General features: G+C 45.7%; 1 protein-coding gene across 5 annotated transcripts in view; it reads left to right on the top strand.

Annotated features, from left to right (window-relative positions):
- Positions 1 to 25640, top strand: part of LOC106582464 (oxysterol-binding protein-related protein 6) — a 90968-nt gene that overhangs the window by 30667 nt on the left and 34661 nt on the right. For 3 of the 5 annotated variants that reach the window (XM_045704869.1, XM_045704868.1, XM_045704865.1), the window contains exons 2-7: positions 7423 to 7716; positions 19819 to 19941; positions 20120 to 20173; positions 20745 to 20858; positions 21405 to 21593; positions 24231 to 24510. In XM_045704869.1, coding sequence (XP_045560825.1) covers positions 7567 to 7716; positions 19819 to 19941; positions 20120 to 20173; positions 20745 to 20858; positions 21405 to 21593; positions 24231 to 24510 — 910 coding nt within the window. In that variant the 5' untranslated portion in view covers positions 7423 to 7566. The remainder of the gene's footprint in view (positions 1 to 7422; positions 7717 to 19818; positions 19942 to 20119; positions 20174 to 20744; positions 20859 to 21404; positions 21594 to 24230; positions 24511 to 25640) is intronic. The other 2 variants (XM_045704867.1, XM_045704866.1) reach the window with 2 other exon arrangements.

The following is a 25640-nucleotide window of genomic DNA, read 5'->3' as shown; positions in this document are numbered from 1 at the left end:
AGATGCTGAAATCTGGTCAGTCCGCCCCGGCCGGACCAAATCTGAACCAATCATAGATGTCTATGTTTCGCAAGTTTGGACAAGACAGAACAGTACAGTAAAGAAAAGTACAATACAGCACACTATACTGTATTGTACTGTACTCTACTGAACATATCTACTGTGCTGTACTGAATTGTGCTCTACTGTGCTGTCCAAACTTGAATCGTCTGCTAAATGACTAAAATGTAAATGTACTCATACATACTGAACTCTAAATCAAATCAAATCAAATTTATTTTTATATAGCCCTTCGTACATCAGCTGATATTCTCAAAGTGCTGTACAGAAACCCAGCCTAAAACCCCAAACAGCAAGCAAAGCATGTGAAAGAAGCACGGTGGCTAGGAAAAACTCCCTAGGAAAAACTCCCTAGAAAGGCCAAAAACCTAGGAAGAAACCTAGAGAGGAACCAGGCTATGAGGGGTGGCCAGTCCTCTTCTGGCTGTGCAGGGTGGATATTAAAACAGAACATGGTCAAAATGTTAAAATGTTAAAATGTTCATAAATGACCAGCATGGTCAAATAATAATAATCATAGTAGTTGTCGAGGGTGCAACAAGCACGTCCGGTGAACAGGTCAGGGTTCCATAGCCGCAGGCAGAACAGTTGAAACTGGAGCAGCAGCACGGCCAGGTGGACTGGGGACAGCAAGGAGTCATCATACCAGGTAGTCCTGAGGCATGGTCCTAGGGCTCAGGTCCTCCGAGAGAAAGACAGAAAGAGAGAAAGAGAGAATTAGAGAGAGCATATTTAAATACACACAGGACACCGGATAAGACAAGAGAAATACTCCAGATGTAACAGACTGACCCTAGCCCCCCGACACATAAACTACTGCAGCATAAATACTGGAGGCTGAGACAGGAGGGATCAGAAGACACTGTGGCCCCATCCGATGATACCCCCGGACAGGGCCAAACTCTACTGTAATCAGCTCTACTCTACTGAACTCTATTCTACTGAACTCTACTGTACTGAACTCTACTCTATTGAACTCTACTGAACTCTACTGTAATCTATTCTACTGAACTCTACTGTGCTGAACTCTACTGTACTGAACTCTACTGTGCTGAACTCTACTGTACTGAACTCTACTCTACTGTACTCTACTGAACTCTACTGTACTGAACTCTACTGTACTGTACTCTACTGAACTCTACTGTACTGAACTGTACTCTACTGTACTGTGCTCTAACCACGTTTCTCTTCTTCCTAGACAGAGGAAGTGACCAATAGGCCTATATCTCCATGTTTCCTTCCTTGACAGAGGAAGAGGAAGTGACCTATAGGCCTATATCTCCATGTTTCCTTCCTTGACAGAGGAAGAGGAAGTGACCTATATCTCCATGTTTCCTTCCTTGACAGAGGAAGAGGAAGTGACCTATAGGCCTATATCTCCATGTTTCCTTCCTTGACAGAGGAAAAGGAAGTGAGCTATAGGCCTATATCCCCATGTTTCCTTCCTTGACAGAGGAAGAGGAAGTGACCTATATCTCCATGTTTCCTTCCTAGACAGAGGAAGAGGAGGTGACCTATTAGAAAGCTATAATTATCAGAATGGGCTAAGGGTTTGTCTCAGCTTAGTTCCTAGTTGGTTAAAGACAGGGGCTGGTGACATGCTAAATGGATCTGAATTATAGATGGAAGTGTGTGCGTGCGTGCGTGCGCGCATGGTGCACAGACTGGTACACTCAGGGGTGTGTCGTTAACACTATACCGATGTATCCTGTTATTGAAATAAGGAGTCCTTCCGAATCATCTCTTTCCTGTAAGAACTATAACATGGTGATCAGACGCACAACTAATCATACCCTGTGGGAGGGAGCAGCTTGGAAACAAGCCCCCTGATTCTACCCTATCAACATGTCTACACAGGCCGTTATTCACTCTACCAGACGTAGTGTCAGGTCGCGTCAAGTCGAATCTGGTATCAGAACAAAATAGTCAGCACATAGTAACTTCTGATTTCTTTGTACTTTAATTAATGCAAACACTTGAATGGTAAATATGTGGTTCGTATATACGGGTTTAGACTTATTCCAGCCTATCGTTGGCGTGCAGGTTGGTCCCAACCTCTAGACGCACTCCAGCTTCCTGGCGGATGTCTCAACGTGTGACTGCACAATGCACAGTTCTCTAAAACCCTTACACCCCCCTGCATATACATTTCACCCATATCCTGTTATTGCTGTTGTTCAGCAAAAAGCTCTTGCAAAACCCTGTTTTAAAGCATCAGTATTCTTTCCACATGACCCACCATCACATGAGCCACTTCCTCTTAACATATAGCAGTACTCAATTATCTATAGTTTATATACTTAATATTATAGCATAGCTGCACTGTTATTTTATATAGGTTATGCTAACAAATAGTTGGTCAAACCCTAACAGTAGGCCTGCCACCAGTCAGTTGTCTGTTCCTGTCTTTGGTTTCAGCCACACCAGTGGAATAGACTGCTGTTATGTGTTACGTTGCCTACTGTGAAATTCAGCTCTGGTCCTCAAGGTCCAATGAACCTGCAGTCTCCCTCTCCCTGTACACAGTAGCAGCCTACACTACATTTTATCAGTACACTGAGTCTGGGGGACAGCCAGCTCACACAGTGACTCTGCACTGAGGTGTCAGCCTGCCTGGAAATATGGACTGATTGGCTGACCAATGATTGGCTGACCAATGATGGGCCAGGAACTTTTGGTTTGGTCAGCTGAAGATGCATCAGCGATGCTTCTCTTATACAGTATGATGGTTATATAATGTAACCATTGACTCAGATGACTATAGCGATGTTTCTGGCTATATAATATAACCATTTTTTTAATGTAGTTTTTTATTTAACCTTTGTTTAACCAGGTAGGCCAGTTGAGAACAAGTTCTGATTTACAACTGCGACCTGGCCAAGATAAAGCAAAGCAGTGCGACACAAACAACAACACAGAGTTACACATGGAGTAAAACAAACGTACAGTCAATAATATAGTAGAAAATCTATTTACAGTGTGTGCAAATGTAGAAGGAGTATGGGGGTAAGGCAATAAATAGGCCATAGAGGCGAAGTAATTACAATTTAGTTTTAACACTGGAGTGATAGATGTGCAGATGATGATGTGCAAGTAGAGATAGTGGGGTGCAAAAGAGCAAGAGGATAAATAACAATATGGGGATGAGGTAGTTGGGTGGGCTATTTACAGATTGGCTGTGTACAGGTACAGTGATTGGTAAGTTGCTCTGACAGCTGATGCTTAAAGTTAGAGAGGGAGATATAAGACTCCAGCTTCAGTGATTTTTGCAGTTCGTTCCAGTCATTGGCAGCAGAGAACTGGAAGGAAAGGCGGCCAAAGTAAGTGTTGGCTTTGGGGATAACCAGTGAAAAATACTTGCAGGAGCGCGTGCTACGGGTGGATGTTGCTATTGTGACCAGTGAGCTGAGATAAGGCGGGGCTTTACCTAGCAAAGACTTATAGATGACCTGGAGCCAGTGGGTTTGGCGATGAGTATGAAGCGAGGGCCAGCCAACGAGAGCATACAGGTCGCAGTGGTGGGTAGTATATGGGGCTCTGGTGACAAAACGGATGGCACTATGATAGACTACATCCAGTTTGCTAAGTACAGAGTTGGAGGCAATTTTGTAAATGACATCGCTGAAGTCAAGGATTGGTAGGATAGTCAGTTTTACGAGGGTATGTTTGGCAGCATGAGTGAAGGAGGCTTTGTTGCGAAATAGGAAGCCGATTCTAGATTTTATTTTGGATTTGAGATGCTTAATGTGAGTCTGGAAGGAGAGTTTACAGTCTAACCAGACACATAGGTATTTGTTGTTGTCCACATATTCTAAGTCAGATCCGTCCAGATTAGTGATGCAAGTCGGGCGGGCAGGTGCTGGCAGCAATCGGTTGAAGAGCATGCACTTAGTTTTACTAGCATTTAAAAGCAGTTGTAGGCCACGGAAGGAGTGTTGTTGTATGGCATTGAAGCTCGTTTGGAGGTTTGTTAACACAGTGTCCAAAGAAGGGCCATATGTATACAGAATGGTGTCGTCTGCGTAGAGGTGGATCAGAGAATCACCAACAGCAAGAGCGACATCATTGATATGTACAGAGAAAAGAGTCGGCCCGAGAATTGAACCCTGTGGCACCCCCATAGAGACTGCCAGAGGTCCAGACAACAGGCCCTCCGATTTGACACACTAAACTCTATCTGAGAAGTAGTTGGTGAACCAGGCGAGGCAGTCATTTGAGAAGCCAAGGCTATTGAGTCTGCCGATAAGAATGCAGTGATTGACAGAGTCGAAAGCCTTGGCCAGGTCGATGAAGACGGCTGCACAGTACTGTCTTTTATCGATGCCAGTTATGATATCGTTTAGGACCTTGAGCGTGGCTGAGGTGACCCATGACCAGCTCAGAAACCAGATTGCATAGTACGGTGGGATTCGAAATGGTCGGTGATCTGTTGACTCAGATGACTATAGCGATGTTTCTCTAATACAGTATGATGGCTATATAATGTAACCACTGACTCATGACTATAGCCATGTTTCTCTAATACAGTATGATGGCTATAGAATGTAACCACTGACTCATGACTATAGCGATGTTTCTCTAATACAGTATGATGGCTATAAAATGTAACCACTGACTCATGACTATAGCAATGTTTCTCTAATACAGTATGATGGCTATATAATGTAACCACTGACTCATGACTATAGCGATGTTTCTCTAATACAGTATGATGGCTATAGAATGTAACCACTGACTCATGACTATAGCGATGTTTCTCTAATACAGTATGATGGCTGTGTAATGTAACCACTGACTCATGACTATAGCGATGTTTCTCTAATACAGTATGATGGCTATAGAATGTAACCACTGACTCATGACTATAGCGATGTTTCTCTAATACAGTATGATGGCTATAGAATGTAACCACTGACTCATGACTATAGCGATGTTTCTCTAATACAGTATGATGGCTGTGTAATGTAACCACTGACTCATGACTATAGCGATGTTTCTCTAATACAGTATGATGGCTATAGAATGTAACCACTGACTCATGACTATAGCGATGTTTCTCTAATACAGTATGATGGCTATAGAATGTAACCACTGACTCATGACTATAGCAATGTTTCTCTAATACAGTATGATGGCTATAGAATGTAACCACTGACTCATGACTATAGCGATGTTTCTCTAATACAGTATGATGGCTATGGAATGTAACCACTGACTCATGACTATAGCGATGTTTCTCTAATACAGTATGATGGCTATAGAATGTAACCACTGACTCATGACTATAGCGACTATTCATTCCATATACATTCAAAACATATCTTTCTCCTAACTCCTAACAATTGAATAATAATATTGATTAATTAGGTGGGTGCTTATAATTGTCCTGTTTTCCACATGTATAAGTGTGTATTATAAGCATGCGGGAATTGTAAATTCGGGGATCGAACTAGCGACCTTTCGGTTACTGGCCCAACTTTCTAAACGCTAGGCTACCTGCCACCTCCTGGGCTACATTAGAGGCAAGCCTGGCATACAGCCTAAACTTGTTGGTGTTCCTGGTACTGCAATGACACTGTGTCTTGTTGGTGTTCCAGGTCCTGGTACTGCATAGACACTGTGTCTTGTTGGTGTTCCAGGTCCTGGTACTGCAATGACACTGTGTCTTGTTGGTGTTCCAGGTCCTGGTACTGCAATGACACTGTGTCTTGTTGGTGTTCCAGGTCCTGGTACTGCATAGACACTGTGTCTTGTTGGTGTTCCAGGTCCTGGTACTGCATAGACACTGTGTCTTGTTGGTGTTCCAGGTCCTGGTACTGCATAGACACTGTGTCTTGTTGGTGTTCCAGGTCCTGGTACTGCAATGACACTGTGTCTTGTTGGTGTTCCAGGTCCTGGTACTGCAATGACACTGTGTCTTGTTGGTGTTCCAGGTCCTGGTACTGCATAGACACTGTGTCTTGTTGGTGTTCCAGGTCCTGGTACTGCATAGACACTGTGTCTTGTTGGTGTTCCAGGTCCTGGTACTGCATAGACACCGTGTCTTGTTGGTGTTCCAGGTCCTGGTACTGCATAGACACTGTGTCTTGTTGGTGTTCCAGGTCCTGGTACTGCATAGACACTGTGTCTTGTTGGTGTTCCAGGTCCTGGTACTGCATAGACACTGTCTTGTTGGTGTTCCAGGTTCTGGTACTGCATAGACACTGTGTCTTGTTGGTGTTCCAGGTCCTGGTACTGCATAGACACTGTGTCTTGTTGGTGTTCCAGGTCCTGGTACTGCATAGACACAGTGTCTGTCTTGTATTGATTTGGTATCCTCACCCGATTGGCGTCATTAACTCATTATCATAATGGTAATTAGATGCAGAGGGATTTATGTTGCCTGTGGGATCTGAGATGGCTAGTTTCCCACCTCAATCGAGATGCTGAATACGCTCATGAATTAACTGGACACATGGCGTTCTGCCACACAACAGAACTGGATAATTTACAAGGCTGAGTGGGCAAGAAATGTTAAGTGGGTGTCCTGTGTCTCATCTCTGTCTGAGACAAGGGCGATGATCAAGTTATACTGGGTGGGAGACAGAGACATGCAGAGTAGTGATAGGAGGCCAGACACCACTGCAGTCCAAAGTGGATTATGAGTGACATGTAGAGCACGTCACATTTCTCACCATAACAAACATCATTAAAGGCTAAAGGTAACACAAATGGTGATGCAAACTGTAACTAGAGCAGAATAGGGTTGAAAATCCAGGTTTCTAAAAATACCCATTTAATCGAGTCCTGCTGCTGGCTCGGGTAGTGAATTTAGATTGGTGGATGGGTTCAAAAAGTTGGCAGAGGCCCAAACGCTAAATCTTACCGTATGCTTCCCAGTTGACATATATTATGACAACATTTTGTGACGTTTTTGTTCGTTTTGGTGTTCTGCAGGAATTTTTGGGGGGGCTGTTCGTGCGCACACACTTGAGGGAAGTCAAATTTCGATAGTTGAAGTCTACGCCCTTTCATCAGTGATTGGTCAACAGTACTACCCCTAGTAGGGAACTATTGATGGGATTCTTCAATTAAGTGTTTCTGGTCATTCAACGAGACGACTAGTTTTCATGCACATTCTTTCACTTGAAAAGTACTGCACCAAACGTCTTTGTAAATGTAACATTGTGCGACTTAGTCCTCGTTGGCAAAAAGTCAATTAATTGCAGATTTTTTTTATTTATCTTAGATTAATTCAGACTATTTTGACAAGTGTTACTGGCTATGTTGACACAAGCAGTGAGGGGAGGAGGGGTTAACATAACGTAGTCTAACGTCTGTTTCCTGTCTGTATGTCTCTCTGTCTCTTTGTCTGTGCTGCAGATGAGAGGAGCGTGAGCCGGGGGAAGTGTGCTGCATAACTGCCTGAGATAATGCTGTTGACACGCGCAGCCTGGAGCTGCTGCTGAGGGAGGAACAGACAGTCCTGTACAGTCAGGGAGCAACTCACAGAGAGGGAGGGGGACCATGTCCCACCACCACCACAGGAACCCCAGCCAGGGCAGCCACCGCACAATGAGCGCCGAGGAGAGGAGCTCCACGCCCATCCGCCACCACAAGACGCCTACACACAAGAGCGCCTCGTCGTCCTCCTCGTCCCAGCGCGACAGCCGCCAGGTAATTAGTGACCGACCTGCCCACCACCAGACACAGAGTTAGACACAGTCAGCTGCTCTGGGAACAGTGACTAGTGGACTGATTCAGTCCACTCTGGTTCCATGAGAAAGAGTGGGACTGACTGGTTGGTAGTAGCAGCTCCAACAGCACAGCCTGCAGGTGATCTCTCTAGGATTGGACGGTATCTGGATTTTCATACCGTCATACCGTTTCTGTACCATAACAGGGTTTACGGTATTACCGAATGTGCACAATGAGCACTATTTAAAAATAGATAGAATAATTGGGAGCACAAAACGATTTTGGCAACAGGGATCTTGAATCCAGGAGGGGGTTGAATATCTCTATTGTAACCAAGAATCTTGATCTTGACATCTAGCCACTTAGCTAGCAAGTTAGCAAACCAAATGCATAGCTGGAGCCCTGGGCTGGTTATCATTTATTTGACACATCTTATATATTTTTTATAGTTACAACTTAACTTATAGTTAGTTTTAAGCAGTGGCTTTGCACGTACCCTGCAGACCCCGTGAAGCCGGGGTGCCCCCAAACCCCCTATACACACTACCGTTTTAGAACACCTACTCATTCAAGGGTTTTTCTTTATTTTTACTATTTTCTACATTGTAGAATAATAGTGAAGACATCGAAACTATGAAATAACACATATGGAATCCTGTAGTAACCCAAAAAGTTTTCAACAAATCAAAATATATTTTATGTTTGAGATTCTTCAAATAGCCACCTTTTGCCTTGATGACAGCTTTGCACACTCTTGGCATTCTCTCATCCAGCTTCACCTGGAATGCTTTTCCAACAGTCTTGAAGGAGTTCCCACATATGCTGAGCACTTGTTGGCTGCTTTTCCTTCACTCTGCGGTCCGACTCATCCCAAACCATCTCAATTTGCTTGAGGTCGGGGGATTGTGGAGGCCAGGTCATCTGATGCAGCACTCCATCACTCTCCTTCTTGGTAAAATAGCCCTTACACAGCCTGGAGGTGTATTGGGTCATTGTCCTGTTGAAAAACAAATGATAGTCCCACTAAGCCCAAACCAGATGGGATGGCTTATTGCTGCAGAATGCTGTGGTAGCCATGTTGGTTAAGTGTGCCTTGAATTCTAAATAAATCACAGACAGTGTCACCAGCAAAGCACCACCACACCATCACACCTCATCCATGCTTCACGGTGGGAACCACACATGCGGAGATCATCCGTTCACCTACTCTGCATCTCACAAAGACACGGCGGTTGGAACCAAAAATGTCACATTTGGACTCCAGACCAAAGGACAAATTTCCACCAGTCTAATGTCGATTGCTCGTGTTTCTTGGCCCAAGCAAGTCCCTTCTTCTTATTGCTGTTCTTTAGTAGTGGTTTCTTTGCAGCAATTCGACCATGAAGGCCTGATTCATGCAGTCTCCTCTGAACAGTTGATGTTGAGATGTGTCTGTTACTTGAACTCTGTGAAGCATTTATTTGGGTTGCAATTTCTGAGGCTGGTAACTCTAATGAACTTACCTCTGTAGCAGAGGTAACTCTGGGTCTTCCTTTCCTGTGGCGGACCTCATGAGCCAGTTTTTGCGACGCTATTGTAAACAGTGAATTAGAATTCTTATTTAGGGTCAGCTTATGGGGGCTTAAATGTTAGGCCATTTAGTCGTGGTGTGAAGCTGAAGCCTTTAGTCGTGGTGTGAAGCTGAAGCCTTTCATCGTGGTGTGAAGCTGAAGCCTTTAGTCGTGGTGTGAAGCTGAAGCCTTTCATCGTGGTGTGAAGCTGAAGCCTTTAGTTGTGGTGTGAAGCTGAAGCCTTTAGTCGTTGGTGTGAAGCTGAAGCCTTTAGTCGTGGTGTGAAGCTGAAGCCTTTAGTCGTTGGTGTGAAGCTGAAGCCTTTAGTCGTTGGTGTGAAGCTGAAGCCTTTCGTCGTTGGTGTGAAGCTGAAGCCTTTAGTCGTTGGTGTGAAGCTGAAGCTTTTAGTCGTGGTGTGAAGCTGAAGCCTTTAGTCGTTGGTGTGAAGCTGAAGCCTTTAGTCGTTGGTGTGAAGCTGAAGCCTTTAGTCGTTGGTGTGAAGCTGAAGCCTTTAGTCGTTGGTGTGAAGCTGAAGCCTTTAGTCGTTGGTGTGAAGCTGAAGCCTTTAGTCGTTGGTGTGAAGCTGAAGCCTTTAGTCGTTGGTGTGACGCTGAAGCCTTTAGTCGTGGTGTGAAGCTGAAGCCTTTAGTCGTTGGTGTGAAGCTGAAGCCTTTAGTCGTTGGTGTGAAGCTGAAGCCTTTAGTCGTTGGTGTGAAGCTGAAGCCTTTAGTCGTTGGTGTGAAGCTGAAGCCTTTAGTCGTTGGTGTGAAGCTGAAGCCTTTAGTCGTTGGTGTGAAGCTGAAGCCTTTAGTCGTTGGTTTGAAGCTGAAGCCTTTAGTCGTTGGTGTGAAGCTGAAGCCTTTAGTTGTTGGTGTGAAGCTGAAGCCTTTTGTCGTGGTGTGAAGCTGAAGCCTTTAGTCGTTGGTGTGAAGCTGAAGCCTTTCTTCTTCTTCTGTCTTGGTCTGTGAACTGAACTGCCGTATCACCGTAGCAACCAAGAAACAGGACATTGCACTGGAGTCTGGAGCTTTTCTGATGGAGGCTCATGAATTATCCATGAGGTAGAGTGAGAAAGCCAAGGCTCTATTGGTTCAGGAAACATGTGGCACGCCCAGGTATGCTGTGCTGTGTAGGAGCTACTGCTGCATTCCCGTAACCATGGGAGATTGCTTTCTGAAGAGGAGTGCTTTGGGGGAGTTGCTGGGGGAATTGCAGACTAGACAGAACACTTGCTGTGGCAGTCAGGCTTGCTGCTAAATGAGAGATGTACCCTCCCTATGGCTCTCTGGTCCCTGTCCTCCTCTGGCCCCTGTCCTACTCTGGTCCCTGTCCTACTCTGGTCCCTGTTCTACTCTGGTCCGTGTCCTACTCTGGTCCCTGTCCTACTCTGATCCCTGTCCTACTCTGGTCCGTGTCCTACTCTGGTCCCTGTCCTACTCTGGTCCGTCACCACTCTGGTCCTTCACCTACTCTGGTCCTTCACCTACTCTGGTCCCTGTCCTACTCTGGTCCCTGTCCTACTCTGGTCCCTGTCCTACTCTGGTCCGTCACCTACTCTGGTCCCTGTCCTACTCTGGTCCTTCACCTACTCTGGTCCCTGTCCTACTCTGGTCCCTGTCCTACTCTGGTTTGTGTTCTACTCTGGTTTTTGTCCTACTCTGGTCCGTGTCATGTCATACTGGACACTGTGTACAAAAGGTGCCTTGTGAGTTCTGCAGTCTTCTAGCCTATTGTCTGAACTCACTCTGATCTCAATAACATATTGATGTGCCATTACTACTCCTTGAATTTCACAAGTTTAATTAAAGTAGAGAGTGTGGGAGGTAAGAGGCGCTCAACAAATTAGGGACCTGTCCAATTGAATGACTTTAGTCTGTTGTTTGTGAGGCTGCGATACCTAGAGAATGTTATTGGACCATAGTGACTGCTGTTGTATTTGGTTGCTGTGGTGATTTACTGGGCAGGAAAGTCCTAGTGGATTGTCTCCAGTACACAGTATTGTTGTGTTGAGGCTGGAGACGGGGCCATGTGGTGTGATTCATTCATTCAGTCTTATCCTGTGTCCCTATTGGCTCCGAGGTGAACGCCACAGCTAGCTACAGCCCGGCTCAGTGTCGCCATCACCATAGTGATGCATTAACTCAAGCCACAAGACTCACCTTGATAACTCTATGTTGCCTCATTGTCTATGCTGGTTAGTGTGTGCCGTGCCGTGCCGTGTGGTGCCGTATAAGTGGCTATTTGTGGGGGAAGCTTTAATGAGATCCAGCCCCTCTGGGATCAATACATATCACTTCCCCTTATGCTACTGACCACCATTAAACGCTCTGGAGACCCTCACGAGTGCAACTAGACACCACCTGCAGTCTATAGTACACACACACACACACACACACACACACACACACACACACACACAGCACTACACACACACAGACACTGATTCAGCGTGCATCATACACAGTCATCCCTCTGTGTATCCAGATAATCACACTAACCTTTTCTTTATGCTTTAACAACCACCTGTCATCTCTTGGTTTTTAGACATATTAGATATACTGTGGAAGATTCAACTGAAATAGGAGGTTCCCTGTGTGGAAGATTAATCTGAAATAGTAGGTTCCCTGTGTGGAAGATTAATCTGAAATAGTAGGTTCCCTGTGTGGAAGATTAATCTGAAATAGTAGGTTTCCTGTGTGGAAGATTCATCTGAAATAGTAGGTTCCCTGTGTGGAAGATTAATCTGAAATAGGAGGTTCCCTGTGTGGAAGATTCATCTGAAACAGTTGGTTCCCTGTGTGGAAGATTAATCTGAAACAGTTGGTTCCCTGTGTGGAAGATTAATCTGAAACAGTTGTTTCCCTGTGTGGAAGATTAATCTGAAACAGTTGTTTCCCTGTGTGGAAGATAATCCAAACCAAACTTGTGAAGGTCTACAATTCTTTTTGTGAGGTCTTGACTGATTTCTTTTGATTTTCGCATGATGTCAAGCAAAGAGGCACTGAGTTTGAAGATAGGCCTTGAAATACATCCACAGGTACACCTCCAATTGACTCAAATAATGTCAATTAGCCTACCACAAGCTTCTAAAGCCGTGACATCATTTTCTGGAATTTTCCAAGCTGTTTAAAGGCACAGTCAATTTAGTGTATGTAAACTTCTGACCCTATGGAATTGTAGGTAGAGTTAAAGTGGCTATGCATAGATAATAAACAGAGAGAAGCAGCAGCGTAAAAGAAGGGGTCTGGGTAGCCCAGATTTACCCTAAGGTGTCCCTCTGGCTCTCTACCACACAGTGCTGCTGCGGTGAAGGTCTAGATATTTATAGCCCAGATTTACCCAGATTTACCTTAAGGTGTCCGTCCCTCTGGCTATCTACCCCACATTGCTGCTGCGGTGAAGGTCTAGATATGTATAGCCCAGATATACCCAGATTCACCCTAAGGTGTCCCCAAGGATCGTTTGTTCTATTCCCTGCTCCTAAAGACCTTACCTGCAGTAAAGGTTTGATTCATTGCAGTTATTAGAGGTTAATGTAGCCTAAAACACCAGTGTGTTTCAATCTATACTGAACAAAAATATAAACATAACATGCTTCTGCCCTACCAAGCAAAAAGGCAGTAACTGCTCATACCATGGAACTGAGAAATATGGCTTTTATTTACCTTGGTTTCAGAGTAACTTTATGCAGTTACTGTTAACATGACCCCCATTTTCTCCAAAACACAATAGAGGCAGGATACTTGTCCACATGAATAAGGATGTATTTAATGTAGCAAAAATTACATTAACTCAAGTGAGCAGTTACTGCCTTTTTGCTTAGGCCTAATCATGGCTGTCTCTTTTGAAGTTCTATTAAGGCATTTGTATTAACAGTCTAGATGGTTTTACTACCTGGGTTTGTGATTTAATAGCCATGATATATACACTGGATCCAACCAATGAATGGTCATTGCACTGCTTTAATGCTTTTGATGCATTGGGCTCCCGAGTGGCGCAGCGGTCTAAGACACTGCATCTCGGTGCAAGAGGCATCACTACAGTCCCTGGTTTGAATCCAGGCTGTATCACATCCGGCCGTGATTGGGAGTCAGTGTCGTCCGGGTTTGGCCAGGGTAGGCCGTCATTGTAAATAAGAATTTAAAATAATTTTTATTTACCTAGGCAAGTCAGTTAAGAACAAATTCTTATGTACAATGACGGCCAAACCCAGGCGACGCTGGGCCAATTATGCGCTTCCCAATACCACGGGAATCTGAGGAGACTTGTTGCGCTGGAATTGAATAGTCTGGCTGTGATTCCCTGACACCCGTAGGTTGATGGGAGTGGTAATATGAGTGACCCGGCCTATAGAGCGCCTGTCCAGCGCTCTAACATCCATGGGAGTGGAGATGTTCAGCTCGGAAGCCAGGGTAGCATCCAAAAAACTAATCGGCCCCAGAGTCAATGAGGACCTGGAATGATTTAGACTGGCTTCCCAACAGAATGGCATGAACAGGGGTGCGAGCAAGGGAAGCAGGAAAGTTCTCCAAATGGCACACCAGAGTACTCGCTCCTTCCTGTGTGCCTGATCTCTTTAAGGACAAGAGGACACAAAATGACCAAGAGTCTCACAATACAGACAACTCTTTGTGTTGATCCTGTATTCCCGTTCCGCTGGCGATAGCCCAGCTCTACCTAGTTGCATAGGCTCGGGTAGCGGTGACTCAGCCGACTCCGGCGACTCTCGTGGAAGGTCGGGAAGCCTCGGGTTCTCTCGGCAATGGGATCGTCAGGGATGACTCGGAGACAAGGTGGAATCCCTGGACGTGCGAGTGAAGTCGAATTTCCTCTCTCTCCGTCATTCCCGTAGTCGCCCATCGATTCCAATGGTCAAAGCTCTGAGGGAATCGAGATCCGTAGGTAACTCCCGAGCAGCAAGCTCGTCCTTGACCTCCTCCGAGACGCCGTGCAGGAACATATCGAACAGTGCTTCGTGGTTCCAAGCACTCTCCGCTGCCAACGTGCAGAAATCCACTGCATAGTTAGCCACACTGCAGGAGTCCTGCCGAAGCTGGATTAGCTTCCAGGCAACTTCTCTCTCGGAGAATGGGGCGTAAAAAAACATTCTTCACCTCTCCCAGACTAACGCATATGGCCGGTTGCTGTTCCCATACAGCAGTAGCCCAGGTGAGAGCCCTCCCGGACTTCAGCATGATGAGATATGCTATCTTGGAGGGATCCAAGGGGACTGGGCTGAAGCGCAAAAATGAAGGCACAATGAGCTGGAAACGCCGGCAGGTGCTCAAATCTCCATTGAAGCGTTCTTGGGGGGGGTGGGGGGGGGGTTTAAAGGGGCCCCTGAGAAAGTGGGGTGACCAATGAGATGGCGCTGCTAGCAGCTGGGTTACTGAGGGGCTGTGGGGTTACCACCGTGGTAGGCTGCCTCCCAGACAACCCGCGGAATTGCTCCAGCAAACTGTCCGATGAATGCCTGGTCAAGGCGTTCAGCCAACGTTTGGACCCCCAAACGTTGCGCTATCTCATAAGGCCACGAAGCAGTCCCTCGTGCCTCCCTATGGTGACTCCTTGGGAGGAGATGGCGTCGTGCAACTGACCCGGGTCTGCTGGCTCAGCCATGGCCAATTCGTACTATCAGGTTTGAAGGGAAGACCCAGATGTAGACTGTGTCAGAGTAACAATGTTTATTACGCCAACAGGGCAAGCGTAAATGTAAGGTCAGGCAGAGTGGTCAGGCAGGCGGGCTCAGAAACAGGACATGCAAGGGTCAAAACCAGGAGGGCGAAAAAAAAGCGAGACTGGGGAGAAGCAGGCGCTGAGACGAAAAACGCTGGTTGACTTGACAAACTGGCAACAGACAAACAGAGAACACAGGTATAAATACACATAATGGGGAAGATGGGTGACACCTGGAGGGGGGTGGAGACAATCACAAAGACAGGTGAAACAGATCAGAGTGTGACACTGTGACCAACAGATGCATATCTGTTTTCCTAGTCATGTGAAATACATACATTGGGGCATAATGAATTAATTTCAGTTGAGTGATTTCCTTATATAAACTTGAACTCAGCAAAATCTTTGATATGGTTGCAAAAATTATTTAACCTTTATTTACAATGAATTTGTTCCAAACCCTAACCCGGACGACGCTGGGCCAATTGTGTGCCGCCCTATGAGACTCCCAATCACGGCCGGTTGTGATACAGTCTGGAATTGAACCAGGGTCTGTAGTGACGCCTTAGACCACTATCGTAGAGCTGGTAGCCTGCATACTCATACTCAGCCGAATAGGAAAAAGTAGTGCCGGGCTGGGGGGAGGGGAGTCCGGATTGCCCCCCCGGTGATTTTGTTTTGCAGAACAAGCTCTATTCTGGTGGCCTCTGGAACATTCTAATGCCTTGATTCCATCTGAAACACACAGCTATATTATTGAATACTTTTTTCGGCTTTACCTCCCAGTAAAATGAGTTGCGGTATTTAGGAGAAAGGCATGATTTTACAATTAAAATGACATAAAATGTATGAATTCAGTGTGTTTAGTTGTTTTGGATATCATCAGGCATAGACTTATATGATCAGGACTATTTTCTTAGTAAGATAACCCTTTTTAACATGAAACCTGTCTTCTCTTGAGATTCAAGTTATATTTACAGTTTTACTACAAGGTATGAATGGCCACAATGGTGTTTGTTCTTCAAATTATGTATTTTATTGGCTCTACTGCTGTGGACACTTAGGGTAAGGAAACCAATGTGTCATTTTGTAATTTGGGTGAACTATCCCTTTAACAGTTTTGCCTGGCAATCAATCACTCTGGGCGGGATTGTCAGGGGAGGGGGCAGGATGTTTGTGACTCAGAGTTGTCAATCAATCACTGTGAGTGGGACTTTGAGGGAAGGCGGAAGATTTGTAATCTAGTCAGAAAAACGAATCTTTCCATTTAGTTAATTGTGGCAAAAAACAAACAAACAAAAATATTGTATTCTGTCAAGTAAACGTGGATTCCCTAATGAGAAACAAAATATAATTGCGGGAAAATGGTTTTTAAAAATGCTAAAATGTTCAGGGAGAGGACCCCCGCCAGATTGTGCAAACCCACTTTTATACCAAGTACGGCGCCGATGAATAGATTTAAGTATGATGGAAGAATGAAGTAGGTGTTAAACGTGGGCTTTGCCACACAGAAAGCAGGAGTTCACTACTCCATAATCGAAATTTAAATCAAATCAGTAGACATATCAATATCGTTAATAATACCATATAAGTATAATTAGCTTTTATAACCTTTAATCTATTTTCTTTTGTCATATTTTGGACCGGAATGAGGCTCTCTATCCGCTACCTATTGTTCCTGCAGTGAAGGTTCAACATCTTCACCGAATGTTTTCATAATTTATCTGCAGATAATTACCAAGCAGCAGTAGTAGCCTACCAGTGTGCAAATTAGGGAGCCAAATGAACGGCTCTCTCGCCGATGCGATTCGGATCCCAAAGTTCACCTAAAAGATCAGTTCAAAAAGAGCCGTTTGTTCGCGAACAACCCATCACCAAGCGACACTGACAAGTCACTTTAGCGGTCACTGACAAGTCTCGACATGTGCTTCGAATCGGAGGAAATTACAAACAAGTTCTTTGGTTTACTGTCCCGATGTGATACCATGGACATATAACTACGTTGTATGATTTATGAATGGCAATTATAGGAGATTGACTTTATTCAATCAGTTTGACACCTTTTATAAACTAGTCAAAACTTGCTGTTCGGTCGTCAATCAAACCACATTAAATAGCCTATGGACCCCGACTCCGTGGCTGTATAGTCCTATGAAACACGCTAAAGAAAATAAATGAATTTGCCAAAAAAACATTAAGTTGATGTCAACTCATCTTTACCACTTAAATTAGCCTACATGGGACGTGTAAATTCACTCACAGGAGATGTTGAAGAAGCATCATGCTCTCCCCTCCTCTGTGAGAAATGAGACTGCAGCCAACCACAGCCTACATAAATAACCCCGGTACCGAGAGGCGGGACAGACAGAAGACCAGTAGTTTCCCTGTCAAATGTTTTTTAAATTCAAAATAAATTGCTCGCTTTGTGACTGACAGGCGCCTGTCCTATCAATAGATCGCTAGAAGATGCATATTGTTCATTGTGTTTAGTAATAGCCACATGGCCCTTCACGGTCTATATTGATCCCTGGGTGTTGTGTTTAGTAATAGCCACATGGCCCTTCACGGTCTATATTGATCCCTGGGTGTTGTGTTTAGTAATAGCCACATGGCCCTTCACGGTCTATATTGATCCCTGGGTGTTGTGTTTAGTAATAGCCACATGGCCCTTCACGGTCTATATTGATCCCTGGGTGTTGTGTTTAGTAATAGCCACATGGCCCTTCACGGTCTATATTGATCCCTGGGTGTTGTGTTTAGTAATAGCCACATGGCCCTTCATGGTCTATAGTGATCCCTGGGTGTTGTGTTTAGTAATAGCCACATGGCCCTTCACGGTCTATATTGATCCCTGGGTGTTGTGTTTAGTAATAGCCACATGGCCCTTCATGGTCTATAGTGATCCCTGGGTGTTGTGTTTAGTAATAGCCACATGGCCCTTCATGGTCTATAGTGATCCCTGGATGTTGTGTTTAGTAATAGCCACATGGCCCTTCATGGCCCTTATAGCCACATGGCCCTTCATGGCCTATAGTGATCCCTGGGTGTTGTGTGAGGCCACAGTCTGTCACAGACACACACACACAAACACACTGGGTTGTCAGCGCTGCAGGGGGCAGCTTATAAGGCAGCTAACTGTTCTGTATTCAGCTGTAACTTCACCTGACCATGGCCTAACCCACGCCGCCAAGTGGGGCCCTCCAGGGTCTCATTTCTCATAGTGGGACACTTCTGCTGCCATGTCATACTTATCCCCACCTGACCCCATCCCTGCCTCCAATCCTCCATTCCAGAGGAGCCCTGAAACAGGAGAGCAGAGTAGGGGACAGCTAGTGGAAATGCTGAGAGGGCTGGGAGATACTCAATCGGGCTGTATTTCTGTTAATAGGTAGAACAAAAAATGCACAGTTCAACGTAATATACAGTAGTGTACTGGTCGTATTTCTGTTGTATCTGGTAGTATTTCTGTTGTATCTGGTAGTATTTATGTTGTATCTGGTAGTATTTATGTTGTATCTGGTAGTATTTATGTTGTATCTGGTAGTATCTATTATTCATACTGTTTAAAGGCAGCAGGATGAAATGCGTTCCCAGTGTTTTCCATAAGCACCGGCCGTCTACTAAATTGCCAATAACAGACTCATTGTAAACCGACTACTAGGCTTCTTTTTATTTAAACGTTTCAATCCGCAAGTCAGAAAAGTGTGTATAGCCTACTACACTTTTTTGGCGATTATCTGCAGATTAATTATATTCGATGAAGATGCTGAACCCTCACTGCTGGAACAATAGGTAGGCTAGCGGAGAGAGAGCCTCATTCTGGTCCAAAATATGATTAAATTAAACAGATTAAAGGTTTTAAAAGCTAAGGATACTTATATGGTATTATTAAAGATATTGATGAAGGTCTACTGATTTAATCACTGTCAACAATGGAGCAGTCAACTGCTGGTTTAACACCTGCGTCAGTCTTCCATCATTCCATCATCCAGGCTGTATCACATCCGGCTGTGATTGGGAGTCCCATAGGGCGGCGCACAATTGGCCCAGCGTCGTCCGGGCTTGGCCGGTGTAGGCTGTCATTGTAAATAAGAATTTGTTCTTACCTGACTTGGTTAAATAAATAAAAATACTGGTAGATCTATTCCAGACTTTGTTTCTCAACAGGGAATTCATGTTTACAATATTTTTTTCTTTGGTTTTTGCCACAATAAACTAAATTGAAAGTGTAGACTAGTTTTTCTGACTAGATTACTCATCTACCACCTTCCCTCAAACTCCCATCCACAGTGATTGATTGACAAGTCGGAAACCCTACCAATTCCTTGAGTCACAAACATCCTGCCCCCAGTAGCAGCATAATTTGAAGAACAAACATCATTGTGGCCATTCATATCTTGCAGTAAAACTGTAAATATGACTTGAATCTCAAGAGTAGAGAGGTTTCATGTTAAAGGTTCTCTTATTTAGAAAATAGTGTTGATCACAAAGGCCTGATGATATCCAAAACAACTAACACACTGAATTCATACATTTTCTGTCATTTTAATTGTAAAGCGATGTCTTTCCACTCAATACCACAACTCATTTTAACAATCTGGGAGGTAAAGTCGTTAAAGTAATCATTAATTTAGCTGTGTATTTTGGATGGAATCAAGGTATTAGAATGTACCAGAGTAGAATAGATCTCGTTCTGCCAACGCCCTGGCTGGCTACTCCATGTACTTGGGGAAACCACTGCGGTCCGGGCCGGGGGTCTTTCTGTACTGTTGCTGTTTTCTCTGCTCTTTCCGCCGGCCCTGGAGAAGTGAACAGATGAGTTCCGACATGGCTCTGTTTCTCTCTCCATCCCTAGGAGGCAGACAGCTGGGAAATCATTGAGGGGCTGAAAATCGGTCAGAGCAACGTCCAGAGGCCAGATAAACACGAAGGCTTCATGTTGAAGAAGCGGAAATGGCCACTGAAAGGCTGGCACAAGGTAGGGCTTGATGGCCGACTGAGAGAGAAAACACTTGTACTTGTTTACATCGATTTCCTTGTTGCAAAACCCTTCAGAAAAGTAATCAACCACACCTTCTTTCAGATAGAGTACATTCATTTCCAGAGACAAGTGCTGTTATTGTCCTACTCAATGTTTGTTCTTGTTTTTCCTACAGCGTTTTTTTGTCCTGGACAATGGGATGCTGAAGTACTCCAAGTCACCAATTGATGTGAGTAACCCTGACTAGTAGCCAATGGAACAGAGACGGAGCAGGGATGGAGGGCAGCCTCAGTTGGCATCCCTATGGCACAATGGTAACTTAGCAGAAACACCTCCAGGGTCACTCTGCCTATAGTGTTTCTGCTGCCCATGTCAGTCTGTAGGAAATCTCCAAATTAATGGTAAAACTGCTGGGTCCACACTTATCTGATGTTTCCAAAGGGTCCTTCCTTCCACAGTGTCTCCTGGAAGCAGCCATGTTCTTGTCAGCCTTGATCTCTTTGAACCAAACAGACAAACTAGCCCCACTGCATGATATTGCGTAATAGTGCAGAATGATGATTAATGGTGGTTACTTTTGAATAAGACTTCAAGTAGACCTATAAGACTCCAAGTAGTCCTGTAAGGGTCAAGTAGGCCCGCAAGGGTCAAGTAGGCCTATAAGAGCCAAGTAGTCCTAAAAGATTCAATTAGTCCTTTCGATCATGATCCTATATCTTTCTTTCTTCACCTTGAGATTCCATTTATATAGCAACAATGAGATACCATACATGACTTATGTTAACTCTCTTTTCTCTAAGATTCAGAAAGGCAAGCTGCATGGCTGCATTGATGTGGGTCTCTCTGTCATGTCCATCAAGAAGAGAGCCCGCCGCATTGACTTGGACACAGAGGAGCATCTCTACCACCTCAAGGTTAGCATTGACTTGGACACAGAGGAGCATATCTACCACCTCAAGGTTAGCATTGACTTGGACACAGAGGAACATATCTACCACCTCAAGGTTAGCATTGACTTGGACACAGAGGAGCATATCTACCACCTCAAGGTTAGCATTGACTTGGACACAGAGGAGCATATCTACCACCTCAAGGTTAGCATTGACTTGGACACAGAGGAGCATATCTACCACCTCAAGGTTAGCATTGACTTGGACACAGAGGAGCATATCTACCACCTCAAGGTTAGCATTGACTTGGACACAGAGGAGCATATCTACCACCTCAAGGTTAGCATTGACTTGGACACAGAGGAACATATCTACCACCTCAAGGTTAGCATTGACTTGGACACAGAGGAACATATCTACCACATCAAGGTTAGCTTGAAAGTGTGACAGAGATTCACAGGATGGATGATAGAAGTCTAGCCCTTGTCTGAGGGCTTGGACGATTACAATTTCTATGAACAATAGCCTACTGTGGCAAATCTCTCCTCTTCATCCCTCTCCTCTTTACAGATCAAATCTCCAGACATCTTTGACTCCTGGGTGGTCAAGCTGCGCCACCACCGTCTCTACCGGCAGAATGAGATTGTCCGCTCCCCCCGAGACGCCACCATAAGGACGTTTCCTCCCCCTGCCAGCACTGAGTCCCCCATCCCTCACCCCCACCCAGCCTCCCCCGCTGCAGGACAACATGAAGTAAAGGTGGGTTCCACTTCCCTGGCGGTTATCTCCACTTCCCTGGCGGTTATAGCTCCTCTTCCCTGTCGGTTAGCTCCACTTCCCTGGCGGTTATCTCCACTTCCCTGGCGGTTAGCTCCTCTTCCCTGGCGGTTATCTCCACTTCCCTGGCGGTTAGCTCCTCTTCCCTGGCGGTTAGCTCCACTTCCCTGGCGGTTAGCTCCTCTTCCCTGGCGGTTAGCTCCACTTCCCTGGCGGTTATCTCCACTTCCCTGGCGGTTAGCTCCTCTTCCCTGGCGGTTAGCTCCTCTTCCCTGGCGGTTAGCTCCACTTCCCTAGCGGTTAGCTCCTCTTCCCTGGCGGTTAGCTCCTCTTCCCTGGTGGGTTAGCTCCACTTCCCTGGCGGTTAGCTCCTCTTCCCTGGCGGTTAGCTCCTCTTCCCTGGCGGTTAGCTCCACTTCCCTGGCGGTTAGCTCCACTTCCCTGGCGGTTAGCTCCTCTTCCCTGGCGGTTAGCTCCTCTTTCCTGGCGGTTAGCTCCACTTCCCTAGCGGTTAGCTCCTCTTCCCTGGTGGGTTAGCTCCTCTTCCCTAGCGGTTAGCTCCTCTTCCCTGGTGGGTTAGCTCCTCTTCCCTGGCGGTTAGCTCCTCTTTCCTGGCGGTTAGCTCCACTTCCCTAGCGGTTAGCTCCTCTTCCCTGGTGGGTTAGCTCCTCTTCCCTGGCGGTTAGCTCCTCTTCCCTGGTGGGTTAGCTCCTCTTCCCTAGCGATTAGCTCCTCTTCCCTGGTGGGTTAGCTCCTCTTCCCTGGCGGTTAGCTCCTCTTCCCTGGTGGGTTAGCTCCTCTTCCCTGGTGGGTTAGCTCCTCTTTCCTGGCGGTTAGCTCCTCTTTCCTGGCGGTTAGCTCCACTTCCCTAGCGGTTAGCTCCTCTTCCCTGGTGGGTTAGCTCCTCTTCCCTGGCGGTTAGCTCCTCTTCCCTGCTGGGTTAGCTCCTCTTCCCTGGCGGTTAGCTCCTCTTTCCTGGCGGTTAGCTCCACTTCCCTAGCGGTTAGCTCCTCTTCCCTGGTGGATTAGCTCCTCTTCCCTGGCGATTAGCTCCTCTTTCCTGGCGGTTAGCTCCTCTTCCCTGGCAGTTAGCTTCTCTTCCCTGGCGGTAAGCTCCACTTCCCTGACGGTTAGCGCTACTTCCCTGTGGGTCAGACAGAAAACAGCTCAGCTTACCACAACAGAGAACAACTGTGCCGAGCTAACTGACAGGGAAGAGGAGCTAACTGACAGGAAAGTGAAGCTAACTGACAGGATAGCTAACTTCCCGGGCAGTTAGCGCCACTTTTCTGGCAGTTGGCGCCTATTCACTGTTAGCTTCATTTTCCTGTCAGTTAGCTCCTCTTCCCTGTTAGTTAGCTCGGCACAGTTGTTCTCTGTTGTGGTAAGCTGAGCTCTTTTCTGTCTGACCCACATACAAAGCTATTCATGTTTCAGTGTACAGACACGCAACATTTTCATTTGTGACTGGTTCTATTACTACTAACAGCCCTGTTCAGTTACTGAGCTAATTATAAGACTAATGAGTCTGAATCAGATATGGCCTTAATACCGTAATGCTGTGGGTAATTACAGTGGGTAATGTGGTGGGTAATTACAGTGGGTAATGCGGTGTGTAATTACAGTGGGTAATGCTGTGGGCAATTAAAGTGGGTAATGATGTGAATAATTACATTGTGTAATTACAGTGGGTAATGATGTGGGTAATTACAGTGTGTAATGCTGTGTGTAATTACAGTGGGTAATGATGTGGGTAATGCTGTGAGCAATGCTGTGGGTAATTACAGAGGGTAAGGATGTGGGTAATTACAGTGGGTAATGTTGGAAGTAATTACAGTGGGTAATGCAGTGGGTAATGCAGTATCACTAATATTTGTCTGTGAATGTGTTAAAGTTAAATTGTCAGGTCGCAATTGTAAATGAGAACTTGTTCTCAACTTGCCTACCTGGTTAAATAAAGGTGAAATAAAAAATAAAAATAAAAAAAGCAAATACACTGTGTCCCCAGGGAAAGAACAGTCTGGCAGACTGAAGCCATTAGGACATCAATCAGGCCTGTATTCAGAGCAGCTTGGTCTGTGTCTGGTCTGGTCTGGGCCTGCATGGGTCTGGGTCTGGGCCTGGTCTGGGTCTTGGCCTGGTCTGGGTCTGGGCCTGCCTGGCCTGGGCCTGCATGGATCTGGGTCTGGGCCTGATGGGCCTGCATGGATCTGGGTCTGGGCCTGATCTGGGCCTGCATGGATCTGGATCTGGGTCTTGGCCTGGTCTGGGCCTGCATGGGTCTGGGCCTGGTCTGGGTCTGGGCCGGCATGGCCTCCTACTGATCAGCACTCTCACAGGGCCTGAGACTGAGTCAGTAAACATCTGCTGCTTTGAAGTGATGGTGAAACAGAAGGGATATCTTTGGTGGTTTGACATTTAGAGTTGTTGGCCACATACTATGTCTTGTCCTTTTCTTCAGCTATTATACATGCCTCTTAGAAGGCATGGAATGATCTTAGATTTTCTCCTAGCAAGCCTGAAACATAATGTTTATTTCACGTGGTGTGTGTTATTCAGGTGTTGTAGACTGAGGTGTGTTAACTAACCAGCCTCTTTGTCTCTCTCCATGTCCTCCAGCAGACCAAGCCCACCAGTCTTCCACCATGGCAGTCCCCCCCAGCCCCCTGTAGCAGCACCAGTCCCCCAACATGGCAGTCCCCCCCGGCCCCCAGTAGCAGCACCAGTCTTCCAGCATGGCAGTCCCCCCCAGCCCCCAGTAGCAGCACCAGCCTCCCACCATGGCAGTCCCCCCAGGCCCCCAGTACCAGGAGCAGCCTGCCTGCCTCCTACAGTAATGGACAGAGCAAGGTGGCTGCATGGCTCCAGGAGTCAGAGGAGATGGACAAGTGTACAGAGGGTAAGTTCTTCCTCTCTTTCTTCCTATCTTCCTCTCTTTCTTCCTCTCTTCCTCTCTCTCTTCCTCCCTCTCTTACTTTCTTCCTCCCTCTTACTCCCTTCCTCCCTCCCTTCCTCCCTCTCTCTTCCTTCCTCTCTACCTTCCTCTCTTCCTCCCTTTCTTCCTCCCTCTCTTCCTCCCTCTCTTCCTCCCTTTCTTCCTCTCTTCCTTCCTCTCTTCCATCCTCTCTTCCTTCCTCTCTTCCTTCCTCTCTTCCTCCCTTTCATCCTCCCTCTCTTCCTCCCTTCCTTCCTCTCTTCCTCCCTCTCTTCCTCTCTTCCTTCCTCTCTTCCTTCCTCTCTTCCTCTCTTCCTTGCTCCAACCATCAATGCTTTAGAACATCCATCTGGATGATGACAAGGATCAGCAATATATTTCCCTTTCCCTGCCAGTAGTGGAAGATGTACTGTGTTCATATGATGGAACTGTGTTCGTATGATGTAACTGTGTTCGTATGATGGAACTGTGTTCATATGATGGAACTGTGTTCGTATGATGGAACTGTGTTCATATGATGGAACTGTGTTCATATGATGTAACTGTGTTCGTATGATGGAACTGTGTTCATATGATGGAACTGTGTTCGTATGATGGAACTGTGTTCATATGATGGAACTGTGTTCGTATGATGTAACTGTGTTCGTATGATGGAACTGTGTTCATATGATGCAACTGTGTTCATATGATGGAACTGTGTTCATATGATGGAACTGTGTTCATATGATGGAACTGTGTTCGTATGATGGAACTGTGTTCATATGATGGAACTGTGTTCGTATGATGGAACTGTGTTCGTATGATGGAACTGTGTTCGTATGATGGAACTGTGTTCATATGATGGAACTGTGTTCATATGATGGAACTGTGTTCGTATGATGCAACTGTGTTCATATGATGGAACTGTGTTCGTATGATGGAACTGTGTTCGTATGATGGAACTGTGTTCATATGATGGAACTGTGTTCATATGATGGAACTGTGTTCATATGATGGAACTGTGTTCATATGATGGAACTGTGTTCGTATGATGGAACTGTGTTCGTATGATGGAACTGTGTTCGTATGATGGAACTGTGTTCATATGATGGAAC

Source organism: Salmo salar, chromosome ssa21 (assembly GCF_905237065.1).
Source record: "Salmo salar chromosome ssa21, Ssal_v3.1, whole genome shotgun sequence".
Taxonomy (NCBI): Eukaryota; Metazoa; Chordata; class Actinopteri; order Salmoniformes; family Salmonidae; genus Salmo; species Salmo salar.
This window is presented reverse-complemented; position numbering and strand designations above follow the sequence as displayed.